The 15,950-nt window shown below is 47.3% G+C and overlaps 1 protein-coding gene across 1 annotated transcript in view; it reads right to left on the bottom strand.

Annotated features, from left to right (window-relative positions):
• Positions 1 to 15,607, bottom strand: part of ASB18 (ankyrin repeat and SOCS box containing 18) — a 63,561-nt gene extending 47,954 nt beyond the window's left edge. The window contains exon 1 of the mRNA XM_060015465.1: positions 15,403 to 15,607. Coding sequence (XP_059871448.1) covers positions 15,403 to 15,607 — 205 coding nt within the window. The remainder of the gene's footprint in view (positions 1 to 15,402) is intronic.
• Positions 15,608 to 15,950: the final 343 nt, after the last annotated feature.

Raw genomic sequence — 15,950 nt, 5'->3', positions numbered from 1 at the left:
ATCAAATTGGTGGGTGAAACCAACATCCCAGGTCCATAGGATCCTGTTGTCCTCGTGAATCACTTGGTTGAAATTGCCACTCACTGCCGGGGGTCCCCTCGTTTCTGGCACTAGAGGTTTCTCTTTCTTTTTTAAAAATTTTATTTATTTATTTATCTATTTATTTATTTATGGCAGCGCTGGGTCTTTGTTGCTGCGTGCGGGCCTTTCTCTAGTTGCGGCAAGAGGGGTCTACTCTTCGTTGTGGTGCACAGGCTTCTCATTGTGGTGGCTTCTCTTGTTGCGGAGCGCGGGCTCTAGGCGCGTGGGCTCAGTAGTTGTGGCTCGAGAGCTCTAGAGCGCAGGCTCAGTAGTTGTGGTGCACGGGCTTCGTTGCTCTGAGGCACGTGGGATCTCCCCGGACCAGGGATCGAACCTGTGTCCCCTGCATTGACAGGCGGACTCCCAACCACTGCGCCACCAGGAAAGCCCCGAGTTTTCTCTTTCTTGTTTTTAAGCTCAGAGGTAGCCATGGTATGGATGTGGTGACGTTTATACCTAACTTTAGGTGGCCTAAGTGCAGCAAATTATTTGACTTTATTTTAAAACCCTCAAAGCATGCCTGTATAGAGTAACTTGTGTCCGTTTGAGTTCCCTTACTCACTGGGACCCTTGGTTTTGTGCAACCCAGAGTCCTCCCTAGAACCCTGAACACCCCTGTGCTTTGCCTCCTCGTGTTTCCCCACTTCTGTGTCTGCTCAAATGTGTGTGCTCTGTCCTGCCTGTGGCACAAAGTTAGCTCACTGAATTTTTTTTCTGGTTGGTTTGTTTGCTTTCAAGTTAGCCAACCAACAATATTACTTAGCGAGTTGGGTAACTATACTGAGGATGTGAAGGGGTCTATCACAGTTTGTACAGGCTTGTCCCACGAGTCTCCTCCATCTCCGCTTCCCTGCTCTCTGGCGCAAACACTGCAATCTTCCTCCCTGATCTCCCTTTCAGTGTGGTTCCACACATTCTCAGGCCTTGCTAGTTTCAGCTTCACAGAGCTGGTCAAGAACAAATACAGTGCCCTTCGTGAAAGAGAGGGGCTCTGATGAATACAATTTTCTCCACGTCAATATGTTGAATACTTTTAGTGTTTCAGATGAAGTTTCTGATGGTACCTATTTGATGGAGGAAACCCATTTGTAAAGAAATTTAATTGCTGAGGCCTTTTATTGCAGAGTGTGGAGTGAACTTAGGAGAAGACAAAAATACAAGCAGAAGAGGATATCCAAATTTTATCTGGATGATTCAATGAACAGACTAAATCTCTCTACCTAGCTTGCCAGGTAGTCCACTGGATGTGAATATCCTTTTTTTTTTTTAACGTCTTTATTGGAGTATAATTTCTTTACAATGGTGTGTTAGTTGCTGCTGTATAACAAAGTGAATCAGCTATACATATACATATATTCCCATATCCCCTCCCTCTTGCGTCTCCCTCCCACCCTCCCTATCCCACTCCTCTAGGTGGTCACAAAGCACTGAGCTGATCTCCCTGTGCTATGTGGCTGCTTCCCACTAGCTATCTATTTTACGTTTGGTAGTGTCTATATGCCCATGCCACTCTCTCACTTCGTCTCAGCTTACCCTTCCCCCTTCCTGTGTCCTCAAGTCCTGAATATACTTTTGTAAACAATATTTTGGGGACTTATAAGCATAATGTTTTGCCCATGGGAGACACAAAACTGGTTCTCCATACCAAGTCTCGTAGCGTTGGTAGCTAACAAGGGGGAATTTTTGCTTCTCCATCAAATGAGACAAAAAAAAAAATCCACCTTAAAATGATAATGAGATAAAAATGGTAGCGTTCAAATGGTAATTATTATTTTCACGCGATATCAGGATCTTTGCATCTTGCCACTGAATTGATGAATGATTTCCTTTTCCTCAGAAGCGTCTGGGGATGAGCTCTGGTGATGTTCTGTGGAACAACCCAGCAGAGCCTGAAATGTGGGGCTGGTGTGTTTGTTACAGGGTCAGGCTGGTTCTCCAGGGCCGTGACTGCCCATGTGTTTGGGCCACGAGGTAGAGTTTCCTTGTGCTCTTGGGAAAGGGCAACTGTGTGGAATCTTTCCTAGGCCATTGGGCAAATATCTAGCTTCCTTCTGGGGTCAAGCGTCCAAGTAAATGGGAACACTAGGCCAGGAAGTCATTCCCCTTGGGGACATAATGAGATTCTGATTACTTTCTCAAACAAACGAATGCATCCTGTTATCCTGATCAATATTCTGCTTCCTACCCGAATTGTTTCTGTAAATGGCCATGGACTAAATCCGACAGACTACATTCAATGTTCCCACCGCCTGGCACTGGCCCCAGGTCTTACCTTGGATTTACTTTCACACCTTTTTTGACCCTCACTCTCCTTATTTAATTTCTAAAGCCCACTCCTCCTTCATCCCTACTCCCTTAGCTTTTTAAAATTACAACATTTTTTCAAACTTACAGTTACCAAAGGGGAAAGGTGGGGTGAGGGCTAAATGAGGGATTTAACCTTAACATATACACACTACTATATATAAAATTGATAAACAATAAGGACCTACTGTATAGCACAGGGAACTATGTATACTCAATATTTTGTAATAACCTCTATGGGAAAAGAATCTGAAAAAGAATACATATATACATGTATAACTGAATCACTGTGCTGTACACCTGAAACTAACACAACATTGTAAATCAACTATACTTTAATAAAAAAAAGAAAATACTACGTAAGTGAAAGAAGCAATTCACCCAAAAATATTAAAACATTTTTAAAAAATAATAAGCTGAGCCGGCATGTGAGGCTCTGCTTTTAAGAGCCCAGGACACACCCACCCACCCATTCACCAGAGTTAGTCACACAGACATTAACATCCAAAAATATGAACGTATCCTAACTTTCTCTCCAAATAACAATGTTAGCACAGCACACCTCATTTAACAAAACATTAAAACATTTTACTTCCTTAGAGCAAGTGTATCTATTAATAATGAATTAAGTTGTCTGTACTCATTTCACATTATTGAGAAATCTCATTCCCGTCATGTGGAAGAGTACGATACCGGGGGACGACACCTCGCTCACTTATTTTCCCGACAGCGCTACCCAGCCTGGTGCAGCTCCTGCAAAGCAGTGTGGTCACTTCTCATCACGAATGCCATCTCATCCAAAGGTCAAGTGCTGCTTTCAGCGGGGCCCAGGAGGGCTTTTCCGGGAGCTCAGAAGCAAAGGTGCCCTTGAGCACTGCCCACCTCTGTGGCTGAGCGGGAGGTGGGGCAGCCCGGACCTCGGCAGGCACAGCCACGAGTAAACAGCCCTGGAAGGACACTTATGGACTCTGGTGATGGAGCTGGAAAGCATCTCATTGAAGTTCTCCCTGATAAAGGTGACGAAGTTTCTTTACAACTGTCATGGGGATTTAATTACATGATAAAATTGCAGCTCCTGCCTCTTGAGACAAATTGCTTGTTCAGACTGATTGTTTTTTATGAATCTCACACGGGGAGCAAAATACTTCTCTCCTGAAGTTGGTTCGGTCCGACGGTTATGCCCTATCATCCTTTACTTCCCTTCGAGAAATGAGAAGTTTACTGGTCCTGTAGTTGAGGAGGGGGGTTGCTTCTGGTGGAGTCCTTTGGTTACTTTGCAAGTGTGCACAGACCAAAGCGAGCCCAGTGGTGTCTGTTGCACTTAAAGTTCATTGTCCTTATGTTTCGGTTTGCAAAGAATGCGAACTTTGAATTTCCAACAGAAAAATAGGAAAAGAGCATGATAAGAAATAGAAATGACCACTAAACATATACACAATGTCCATTTTTACTAATTAGAAACACAAGTTAAAAGAAAACATCTTTTTTACCCATCCAGTTGTGAAAGGTTTTTAAAAAATCAAGTTTTGGAAGTGTTTAGTGAAACTGGTATTTTCAGAGTTTGCAGGTGGAAGGGTACATTTCTATACCATTTGGAATTATTCTGTAGTGAGTGTACACATAAGGGGCATTTTTCAGGTACTAGAGGCCTGTGGAGACTCAGAGTAGAAATCCTTGCCTTTAAGGAGGGTTACACTTTGTGGGAGAGACAGACAAGGAGGCTGTTAGCTGGCAAGTGGAGTGAGATCACTGATCGATAGGGGTACAGGTGTGAAGATGAGAACGCATCAGGTAAGGTGTCAGAGTGACAGGAAGTAGGGGTAGGACGGGCTTTCTCCGAAGGTGGCATCTGAGCTAAGCACAGAGGGAACTGAAGGAAAAGATGGCTCATGGCCCCTGAGGGTGTCTGTCTCCTCCTCTTGGCCTGTGGTGGGGGATGAGTGTCCCTTTATTCTGAGCAAAAGGCAGACAGGTGTCCCTGGCCTCAGGGCTGTGTTGGTGGGGCCCAGGGTGCAGTCTGGAAGGTGGGCGCTCGGGAGAGCAGGGCGGGGATCTGGGGAAGATGCAAGCCGCAGAGAGTAGGTCTGAGGGATCAGAGCCAAGGTGCACGGCAGGGCCAAGACCTTTGGTGGACACAGAGGTGTGCTGCCCAGACCCCACTGTTAGGGAGGACTTGTTGCCCCAGCTGTGTGCTCCTTCTGGGTAGAGAGGCGTCTCACTCCAGAATACGCTTCTCGACGTGGCAGATCCAGTGACTGATGGGTACCGGTAGACAGGTCCTGCCACTGTGACCCCATGTGGGAAAACCATGATACGTGGATCAGCTCCAAAGCTCCCCTTGGGGCTGGCCGAGGCATGGCAGGGCCTGGGTCACCGGCCAATCCCTCTTTCTCCCCTCCCCCTCGAAGGTGTGGATCCCCAGCAAATACCCTGCAAGGCAAACGGCACCCAACTGTGAACCCCGAGGCTCCTGGGCCACCTGGAAGGACGGGTGGGCATGTTGTCAGAGCACGTGAAGACAGGAGATCAGAGAAGGCCTGCCCCAAGGCCAAGAGGGGAGAGAGGGCCTGGGGGTATCACTGAGGCCTGGTTCGGACCAGGGTTTCTCAACCACATCAGGTGAAGGACCAAGGATGTTTTTTTTTTTTTGGTCCCAGTTTGTCACAGAGTGATTCTCTTTCAAAATACAATTAAAATTAATTACAGGAAAGAATAAAATGGAAAAAGGGCATAATTACAAGTCCAGTAATCACACACGTGGGTGTTATATTAATTGTCAAATTGCTGTCAGCGTTTCTAAATGTTCACTGTCAATTTTCATGGCAAACACTTTGCAGAGCAGCCCCTACTCCCCACTGAGCTATGAGTCGTGTCTTTATTGATCAGAGTCCCAGGTGTACAGGGTGGGTGAAGGATGTGGGAGAGATGGTGGGGTGGGTTAGTTCACAGCACATCTTTTGGACTCTTGGACGCCTGCTATAAAATTGCAACTGCACATTGTTGGACAGGGGTTGCCAAACCTTTTTGTAAAGTGCCAGATAGATATTTTAGGTTTTGTACGTTATATGGTCTTTGTGGCAACTACTCAGCTCTGCCATTGTAGTATGACAGCAGCTATGGACACTGTGTAAATGAATGAGCAGGGCCGTGTTCCAGTAAAACTTTATTTATAAAAACAGGTAGATGGCCCTAGGGTCATAGTTTGCCGACCTTTGCTGTAGGCAGTAGGGAACGACTGCAGGCTTGTGAAAAGGAGAGTTACATGCACCCACAAATAAGAAGCTGTTATTGCGTCTTTTTCTCTGCATACCTTTTTTCCCTCCCTTCACTGCAATGAAATGTGCTCTTTATTTTCAAGACAAGTTTGACTGAACAGCAGCCAACAGAGCATCCAGATACCAGGCACACATTTGTCTCCTGTGATGCCTATCCTGCTTTGGGTTTGCTAAACTTCTTGAATCTGTAAGTTTATATCTTTCATCCAATTTGGGAAACGTTTGGTAATTATTTCTTTAAATATTTTTTCTGCTCCATCCTCTTTCTTGGACTTTGGTTGAATGTGTCAGACCTTCTATATTGTCCCACAGTCCCTGTTCATTTTATTTTCAATCGTTTTACTTTCTGTTCTTCAGACTGGATACTCTCTATTGATCTGTTTTCAAATTCACTGACTCTTTCTCCCGTCATCTTTGATCTGCTGTTCAGTCCATTATTGACTTGAACAAGGCCAGCCCTGGCTTCAGGGGAGGTGGGGAAATGTTGTTTTTTCTCCACCTTATGACAGCACATGGTGTTGTCATAGGGACTTTATTGGTAAAGGAGGAGGGGGAGTGGGTGTGTGCAGCTAGCCATGACTCCCGGCACCAGTCTCTCCACCTCTATCCTTCCTACATATGTAGGAGTTTTTCATTTTTTTCCAAATTAGATGATCTCATTCCATTGCTCAGTGGCTTCTCACTGCCTTTGCATTTAAGTGTAAATGCCTATGTCTAGGATTTGTGGCCTCACACAGTACAATGCAGTCTCAAAGTGCTTGCCCAGATATTCCTCCCTCTCCCCTGACTAACACACCCTATTTCCAGCCAGCGCCTACTTCCCTGAGTGCAGACTGTGTGCTCCACATCTGCTCCCTTTGCTCCCTCAGTTTGGAATAACTTCCTTTCCATCCCAGCCTGTCAAGAACACGTTCATCTTTCCAGTGCCAACCCAGGAGATTTTGTGTCCTCCATATGTTTTTTGGTCTATTAATATTTATTACACACCTACTATGTGCCAGGATGTGGTGATTAGGACAAGCCCAGACCCTGTTCAATATCCAGCTTTTGAATTTGGTATTTGGTACCAGGCTATAGGTAGTGCATTTGCCATTTCCAATTCGTTTCTTTGGAATGTTTATCCTCAGCAGAGTGCACCATTGCAGGAACCACCATCATCCTGGAAAAAGGTAGAAAAGCCTCTTCCCTCTTATCCTCGTTTCTTTTTGTTCTTTCAAAACTCTCCAGTGTGCTGGGGAGTGATGCTAATAGAAGTATGTCATCAGCATACATTATGTCTTTATTAGCCTGTTTCTCAATTTTGATTCTGAAAATATCCTGATTTAGCCTAATTGCAATTTCACTGTGTTCCACAGGCAGTGACGGTTCATACTGGGGGGAGCTGAGACTTGACCCTGTCGGATATTTCTTCCTGCCTATATGCTTTGAAGCTGGACCATTAGCTCAAAGCCATATATCTCATCTCACCACAGCAATTCAACCTGCTCCTGGGAAAATAGAGCCTAGGGTGTGTGTCTGGCAGAAAGCAAAGGAATATCTTCATTCTAGGTGGTGGGAGATATTTTTTCTGAAGCTAAAACAAGGGATGCTGCTGGAGCCATTTTATTCCTAAATAATTTAACTATATTCAAAGATAATCTGATGTTATTGTAGGAAAGTGTATTTCTAATAAACTCCACTTGATCTGGGTGAATCAATTCAGGCAGCGCATAATTGAGTCTGTTAGCAAGGACTTTAGCAAGAATTTTGCAATCAGCGTTAATTAAGAAGATGGGACAATAATTTGTGCATAATTCCGGATCTTTTCCTGGCTTGTGAATCAAAGTAATAAGAGCAATGCTCCGGCTGGTGGTGGGATGGTGTCATTAGGTGCTGATTTATAAGTACTTAGAAAGGTTTAATTTCATTTTGCTTCGAGCAGGGTCTCCCTGCCCCCACACGCTCTGATCAGGGCTGCAGCCGAGACGGCAGAGCTCTTGCCTCTCCATCCTTCCCTGTCATCACTGACCTCCTGCTTCCCATTTTTGTTTTTATTCTGCAGCCGAGCGCCCCGTTCATTCATCCATGTTTTTTCTTAATACTCTTATTTGAATGATTTGAAGCGATGGACTCCATGCTATTGATGTTGTGTGCATGTGTGTGTGTGTGTGTGTGTCTGACGTAAAGTCGAACGGTTGTCACAGCCTCAGTGGGGACGTTTTTCATGGATCTTCCTACCACACATCTCTGGGTGGGTATGTGTCAAGAACCCTTGACTACAACTCAGAAAACATACCCGGTTTGTGTGCTGTTCCTACCTGGCTGTTGCCCAGTAAGGGAACACATGTGAGCCTTGGTGTCCCCATCTGTATAATGCAGCCACAGGACAATTACAGGCATTAAGGAGTGCCAGGAAGAGCTCTGGATTTCCACCTCCTCCGGCTGTGGCATCTGAGGTGTGGAACTCACCCTCTCTGAGCCTCATTTTTCTCAGCCGGGAAAGATAATAGTCCTTGGGAAACGCATACCTAAGAGAAGTGCTCACTGCATGTGATTCCTCCATCTTTGCCCCCACTTGCGGTTGGCTCCAGTGCTAACAAGCTCTGGTCTGCGGACTTAGTCTCCTAACAACAAGAACAAGACTGGCCCTGTGCAAGGCTGCTGGTCTTTGGTGATTCGAGCTCGTAAACCAGCCTCCCACCAGGCGATACCTTCCCTGCCCATCTGGCCTGGAGCCAGCCGTTCCTTTGAAGTTGGGGCCCAGTCTACACAGGCCTCTGCCAGGGTGCACGACACCTGAAGGTGTTGTGAAGGCAGCGGGGTTTTGTTAATCTCCATAAACACAAGTCGTTGTTCTTAGAACCCTAGTTCGTCCCTTTTGGAAACACCCTGAGAGATGACCCCACTGATCCCATATTTTTAAATGAGGAAATTAGGGTTCAGAGAGATGGACTGACCACACAGGTTCAAGGTTCAAGACCACTCAGCCCGTGGGAGAGCCAGGGTCACCTCCCCATTAATCTCTTGCTGTATCCATGACACCAGCAACGTACACACACTTGTCATTGGTTCAAATGTGAGTCCTCCAAGGCAGGGTTGTGCTTACTCAGCTGACGTTCAGCTGTTGGGTTTTCCGTGGGCGATGCTCCCCTCCGCACACAGGGACAAAGGGAGTAGGTGTACCTCGGATGGCACAGTGCGCTCAGCGTCAAGCTGGTTGAATGAACAGTTAAATCCTGCCAACGGACCCACTGGGTCTATGTCCATCCCACGTTCACCCACACTCGTTCCCCACCTATACTTGCTGCTGGGTGAGATCTCTTAATAAAAACCCAATTAGTATTTCTTTAACTTGCCTCCAGATGCTTAAATACCATTACCCCAAACACACCATAATGCCTCTAGTATTCTATTTCAATCAAGAATTCAAGTAGCATCTTGACTTGTACATAAGATATCAGCAGCAAAATCATGGAATGCTGACATCCTTAATAATAGCAATTAGTAATCAGTTGTTTCTTAAGTAGTTTGATTACGCCAGTTACCAAATTGTACAGTTGATGTGTTTGGGGGGCAAGCGGGGTCTCGCCACCCCTCCCCCGCCACCCTTTCTCCCTTGCTGTGTGCTCGCTGGTTAGTGAGATGATAGGCACTGCAAAGGGGCGAGGACGAGTAATGCCGTTGTTGCTAATATTCAACAGTAGAGACTTGCCTTTAGCAGAAAGTAGAATCGAATCTTTCTTTGCAGAAAGACTCATCCCAGTCATGTCTGTGGAAACGCAGTCTGTGTCCACCCGGGTGAATGTTAGCAAAAGAGCTTGGCCAACCCATGCAGCCAGGGCACCCAGAGTTTGAACACTTATCAGGGCGAAGACCCTGAGCCAGGCTCCGGATACCAGGCAAGGGTCTTGCCCTCGACGAGGCCATATTTGAGAATGAAATATTCAGTGGGTATAAAAATTAGCCCAGCGAGGGGGCTTCCCTGGTGGCGCAGTGGTTGGGAGTCCGCCTGCCGATGCCGGGGACGCGGGTTCGTGCCCCGGTCCGGGAAGATCCCACGTGCCGTGGAGCGGCTGGGCCCGTGAGCCATGGCCGCTGAGCCTGCGCGTCCGGAGCCTGTGCTCCGCGACGGGAGAGGCCACAACAGTGAGAGGCCCGCGTACCGCAAAAAAATATATATAAATAAAAAAAATTAGCCCGGCGAGGTTGCGTGTTTCGGAAACTGATGGAGACTGAGGGCTTTGTGCTCTTGTGGAGGGAAGTGGTGGGTCTGTGGGTCGGGTGTGCAGGGGGGCCCTCGTGTGTGGGGTCTGGAAGGAGGGCATGGCCTAGGTGAACCGAGGAGGCAGGGGAGGTCCTGACAAGCCCTGGGATTTGGGTGTCGTCCTGGCAGGAAGGTTCTTGTTGGGAGGGGGTAGGTGGGAAAGATGGGGGAGCAGATTGTGGATGAGCTGGGGCCTCAGCTCTGTTCCTCTCATTACACACACACACACACACACACACACACACACACACACACGGAGAGAATGAGAGAGATTGCTGTGCCCCAGTCCCAGGCCTCCTTCCCGGGTCCCTCACAGCGGGCCAGTCTCAGTCTGACTAGCAGGGAGAGGGCTGATCATCTGTTAGAGACCTCCATGCCCTTCCCAGCATCCCACAGGGCATCCGAAGTACATCTTTGCAGGAGAGCAGGTGGCTTCACAAGGGCACAGGTGAGTTGCGTCTTTAGAGGAATCCTGATTGAGGACCACTCTTCTGCCTCGTGGCCAGGCAGGGAGGGTACATTCCGTACTTTGACCCACTACCTGCTGGGGCTGAATTTTTAAGTTCCTTTGCCCTCTGCCCTCCTTAAGGGGACCCGTGTATACCTGAGGGGTTCTCCAGAACAAGTCGTTCCTGCCATTTTTTTGGCTGGTACCTCTTTTCCCTATGCTTTTATTGTGATGTGACATGGCTGCAGATAAATAAATAATAATTTTTTTCTGCTCTATTTGGTGGGAGTAATAAGCTCACACACAAGCATGGAGATCTCACTGAGAGAAGCAAGGTCCTTGTATATTTATGTTGACAAGCAGAAAGAATTGTTACTTTTCTTTTTTTTTTTTTTTTTTTGCGGTACGCGGGCCCCTCACTGTTGTGGCCTCTCCCGTTGCGGAGCACAGGCTCCGGACATGCAGGCTCAGCGGCCATGGCTCACGGGCCCAGCTGTTCCGCGGCACGTGGGATCTTCCCAGACTGGGGCACGAACCCGCGTCCCCTGAATCGGCAGACGGACTCTCAACCACTGTGCCACCAGGGAAGCCCACTTTTCTTCTTCTTAGTTTTGCAAATTGTCATCTTGTGAACAATACTCAGAGTTCTTTGAACAAGCGTTGTCCTTGGGATGGACAACTCTTCCTCCCCTTTCCCCAAAAAGCCTTTTCAACCTGACCTTCGGCCCTGCCTTCTCCTGGCCGGGGTGGGCACCTGCAGCCCCTGCCCCTCGCCGGGCCCGGCCCTGTCTTCTTGGTCATCATCATCCTTTCATCTTCACCTTCCTCCTCAGGAGGACTGAAATTCCAGTATCCATTCCCAATGTGGGCTGCCCTTCAAGGTGCTGCTACAAGTTCTGACCCCTCTTCACACGTTCTAAAGACCCCACGTGTATGTCTGAATGCAAACAGCTCTTGCTTCTCTCAGGGCTGTTCCCCCATGACTCACAATTACCCCCCGAGAACGAGCCCATTCACTCCCGTACTCAGGAGAAAGGAGGCCTCGCTCCATTTTGGGCTGAGACAGGGAGACTTTGGGATCACGGCCTCAGAGAAGCCTGGAGATGGAAGGGGCCTCAACAGTGATCTGAGCCAGCGTTGCCCAAGGCGCATCTGCAAGCCACCTGTCCCCCTGGTGGTGGTGAAGCCACAGCCAGCCTTTAACCTGCCCTTGCGTATTCTCTGACAGCGTGGTTCTCCGGGCACCTCCCCCGTGGAGCTTTGCTCAGGGACCTCTGCTTGGGAATCACTAATGGAATCTCAAGAACTAGTTAATAAGTAAAGGCACTGGCTCAGAGAGGGAAAGTGACTTCCCTGAGGTCACACAGCTCGTTGGTGGCAGAGCCCAAGCTTCCCTCTGGAGCGTCTCACTCCAAGGCTACTTGAAGCACCTGATAGCCTACCTGTGATGACACAGGCTGGATTCTGAACTCCTGGGAGGCAGTCCTGTGTGTTATTCCTGTTTCTATCCTCCCCTCGTTACTGCCAGGCTCACAGCAAAGGCTCAAACTTTGTCACAGTCACAGAGCCCCCTGATTTCTGTCTGGATCGGTGGCACTATCCTCTCCTCACCCCCAACCCCTTCCCATCATTTCTCAGCTTTGTCATTTCTCGCCTTTATCTCTGTGTGTACCCCACTCTCTTGGTTTAGACCCTGTCATCTCTCACCTGGGTGACTGCCTTCAATCACCTCCTAACTAGATCTTGTTTCCTAAACTTTCTTGTTTCCTTCAAATCCTACTCTCACATGTTAGCCAGAGAGGCGGCCCCCCAATGCAGGTGTGAGCGTGCTGCATCTCTACCCCGGTTTCAAGCCCAGCCTGCTTCCCCTGCAATAAAATCATTGGCAACAGTATGTGTCCTGAGGTCACAGGCTTAATCATTCAGTTACCATCATCCCGAAACAAAAACAACCCAGAACAAGCCCAAGTCCTGACAAGATGTCAGCAGCATCGACTTGTTCTCGTCCTGAATTGCGCCGTTCGGCAGGGAGAAGTAGACACGATACGATTTAGAACATACAGGTTCTTCGTGGGAGGGAACGGGACACTCTTAACACAGATTTCATTGGTTTCAAGTGTTTAGTAAAGTGGTGGGGACAGTAAAGACGGTGCAGGGCAATTAGTAATGTGAAAAGAAATGATATTTTATTTTAGTTTTTGTTGGAAAGACTAGATTTTTATCTTGGATTAATAAAAAATATGTTATTAATACTGAAAGAAAAATATTATCACATCATTAGCTTTTCACGTAGTTCATTTAAAATAGTAAGATGTTACCTGTAATTTATATTAATGTGTAACACTGATGACGTGTCCTACTGTGAAAACACTTATGCTATTTAATAAATGAATCTAAAGAACAGATTAGGGCTGTTGTTAAAGGACAAGAAATGATATTTTAACTCAGGGGCTCCAAATACACAAATCCCCAACCTGCTGGGATGGGCTTGTAAAAGGGGCTGTGATGAGTGGGCACTTGCTCCAGTCAGAATCCCAGCAGAAAGCAGACGACGCAACTCCAGGGCGTAGCAAAGGCGGGCAGGGCCAGGGAAGCCAGCTGGGGTCCCCAGGGCCACCGTGGGAGCCCCCCTCCCTGTGTCTGAAGGGGCAAGGAGGGAGGTAGGAGGTGCCACGCAGGAGCTGAGCCTTCAGCCCAATGGTGAAGCCAAATCGCAGCGATGATCTGGCAGGGAGGGGTCCCCAGAGCAAATACCCTCCCCTCCCCGCTCCTTGCAGCACCTTGCGTTAGCTACACCCAATGGGGGTCAGAGAGCGTGGGCCAGGATGATGTGACTCATAAGAGCACCTCATGGGCAGGCACTGGGCAGGGGGCAGGGTGGGTCTGGAGTGCACATGCAAAATGCAGAGCTCAACACTCCCGGCCAAAGCGCAGTTTAGGATTTCAAAGTCCCCTCCGCACCCCAGGGCAGGCTCCTGGATTGCTGCGTGTACCAGGTGCTGTCTCGGTGAGGACCCCTGCCCATGCAGGCAGAGCTAAGGTCTGAAGAGAGGTGTGGTGCTCTCTGGGCTCATGCCTCCTGGGGCCTCACCCTGATCGGCGCCCCAGATATTAGGAAAACCAAGGAAAAGAAGAAGCAGGAGCCGGTTTCTCCCTAAAGCCTTCCGCAGCTTGTTTACACCACCAGTGAGAGACAGCACCGGGGGTGCACCCACATCACAGGGGAGTAGACCCCCTTAGAAGTTCCAGTCTCTGATCTGTCCCTTCATCACATTAAAGCTCCACTCGCCAGCACCAACGTCCCAGGCACGTTCCCTTTTGGTGTCCTTCCTGGGTGTGTGAGCATGTGTTTGTGCACGTGTGTGTTTGTGCCTTGTGTGTGCAGTGGTACGCGCGTGTGCATGCACTCACATGTATGGGGAAGGAGTCTGTCTAGTGGGGGGAGGGGAGCCCTGAACATTCCTTAGGAGTCAAGACTAACGTTGTGGAGGGCACATCTGACAAGCTAGAATTAGCACGATGCAGTGAACAGTTAAGCTGTGGTCAGGGATATCATTTTCAGCAAATATGACAACGGGATTATACACATGTTATGTGAAGGAGACCTACAAAATGACCAAAAAGGTATAAAGAAATGAGGAGATATTGCCCAAGGACCTGACTAGACAAGGGCCCACATGTAAAAAGGTCTACAAAGAAAACCCAAACCCTACAGATAAGACTTGGTTCTGAGCAGTAAAGAAAGGTTGGGGGGAAGGGGAAGCTGGGACGAAGTGAGAGAGTGGCATGGACATATATACACTACCAAATATAAAATGGATGGCTAGTGGGAAGCAGCTGCATAGCACAGGGAGACCAGCTCGGTGCTTTGTGACCACCTAGAGGGGTGGGATAGGGAGGGTGGGAGGGAGACACAAGAGGGAAGGAATAGGGGGATACGTGTATACATATAGCTGATTCACCTTGTTATACAGCAGAAACTAACACAACATTGTAAAGCAATTATATTCCAATAAAGATGTTAAAAAACAAACATAAAAGGATGGACGAGCAGGCAGTGGAGAATGACCAGGGTGCACTTACTAAACTGGAGATTTAAATATGAATATTAACTGCCCATAATGTTCAGGGTGTGATGTGACACACACTCGCTATCAGGAGGAATAGAAATCATTTCAGAAAACAATTTGGAACATTTGTTATCCTTGTCCCAGTAATACAGCTCCTAAGAATTTATCCTAAGGACAGAACGCTGAATAAGAAAAAAGCATATGAATGCTAATATAGACACTAATTATAGCATTACTGATAGTAGTAAAGATGTAAACACACAGCCCCCTCTTGCAGGCGTTTGGTTTAAGTATTTTGTCATTAATCACCTCAATAGGTGATTGAAATTAAGAAGACATGTAGCAATATGGAAAGTACTTTAGGTGTATTAACTCAACAGAACAGGACACAAACTTATTATCTACCACACGGTTATAAGGAGAGGAAATTTACACATGCAAATAGACTAGCTTGGAGAAAAGTGGAGAAACGAAAAGAGGTGCTGGGTCGGGATGACGGTGCCACGGTTTAATTTTTCTCTTTTTAAATTTTTTGTATATTGCACTTTAGTTGTTGCCTATGTAACATACTGTGTGTATATATATGTGTGTGTATGTGTATATATATAGACACATAGTGTAGATCATAGTATAGATCTATATATCATAGTACATATATACATATTTACTGTGTATATATTTACATAGTATATGTATATTTACTATGTACTGTATAGTAAATACAGTAAATATGTGTATACTATGATATATATATACTATGACATATACTATGTATATATATACAGATATATACTAGGTACATGTATATATACAGTATACGTATATACGCACAGTGCGTATGTATATAAAAGTATATAAATACGAATCATACAGCTGGGCACGTATCATTCGCCTTTTTCAACCATTTGCCCTTCCACCCCCGAATGTTCCCCACCCCACCCTGTGCACACGATGGGGAAGCAGCGGATTCATCGCAGTTACCTAGGAGCACCCCGGGGGGCAGCTGGGCCGAGGGGTCCTTCATCCAGTCGTCGTTGGCCAGTTCTATCACGGCGTCCACGTGCCGAACTTCAGTACAGATCAAATCCCTCACTGTCGCCTCATCCCTGGCTTCCAGGGCTGACTTCAGTCTATTTACGAAATCCGACTTGACCGGGTAATCGGGAAGGCAATCAGAGATGGACATTGTGATGTCGTTTGTGTGTTGACCAAACTGCTCTGCTTCCCAACTGAGTCCAAAGTCAGCAGCTGGGCGGAGAGGGCTGCGGGCATGTCTATAAATAGAAGAAACGTGGCTCCGGTTACAGCCCTGGGAACGGCCACCCGCCAGCAGTCCTCCCCACCCCGTTCCTCAGAGGGAGATGGGAATTAATCTCCCCAAGGCCTCACTTAAGGATCATTCTAGACAGGGGGGCAGTAGACCTGTCTGTGAGTGGGAGAAGCCGAGGGGACAGCGTTTTTAAAAAAAAAATCTCTTGTCGGTACTGCCGATCAACATCTTCTTTTATCAAAGTGAGACTCTGTCCTGA

Source organism: Delphinus delphis, chromosome 7, assembly GCF_949987515.2.
Source record: "Delphinus delphis chromosome 7, mDelDel1.2, whole genome shotgun sequence".
Lineage (NCBI taxonomy): Eukaryota > Metazoa > Chordata > Mammalia > Artiodactyla > Delphinidae > Delphinus > Delphinus delphis.
This window is presented reverse-complemented; position numbering and strand designations above follow the sequence as displayed.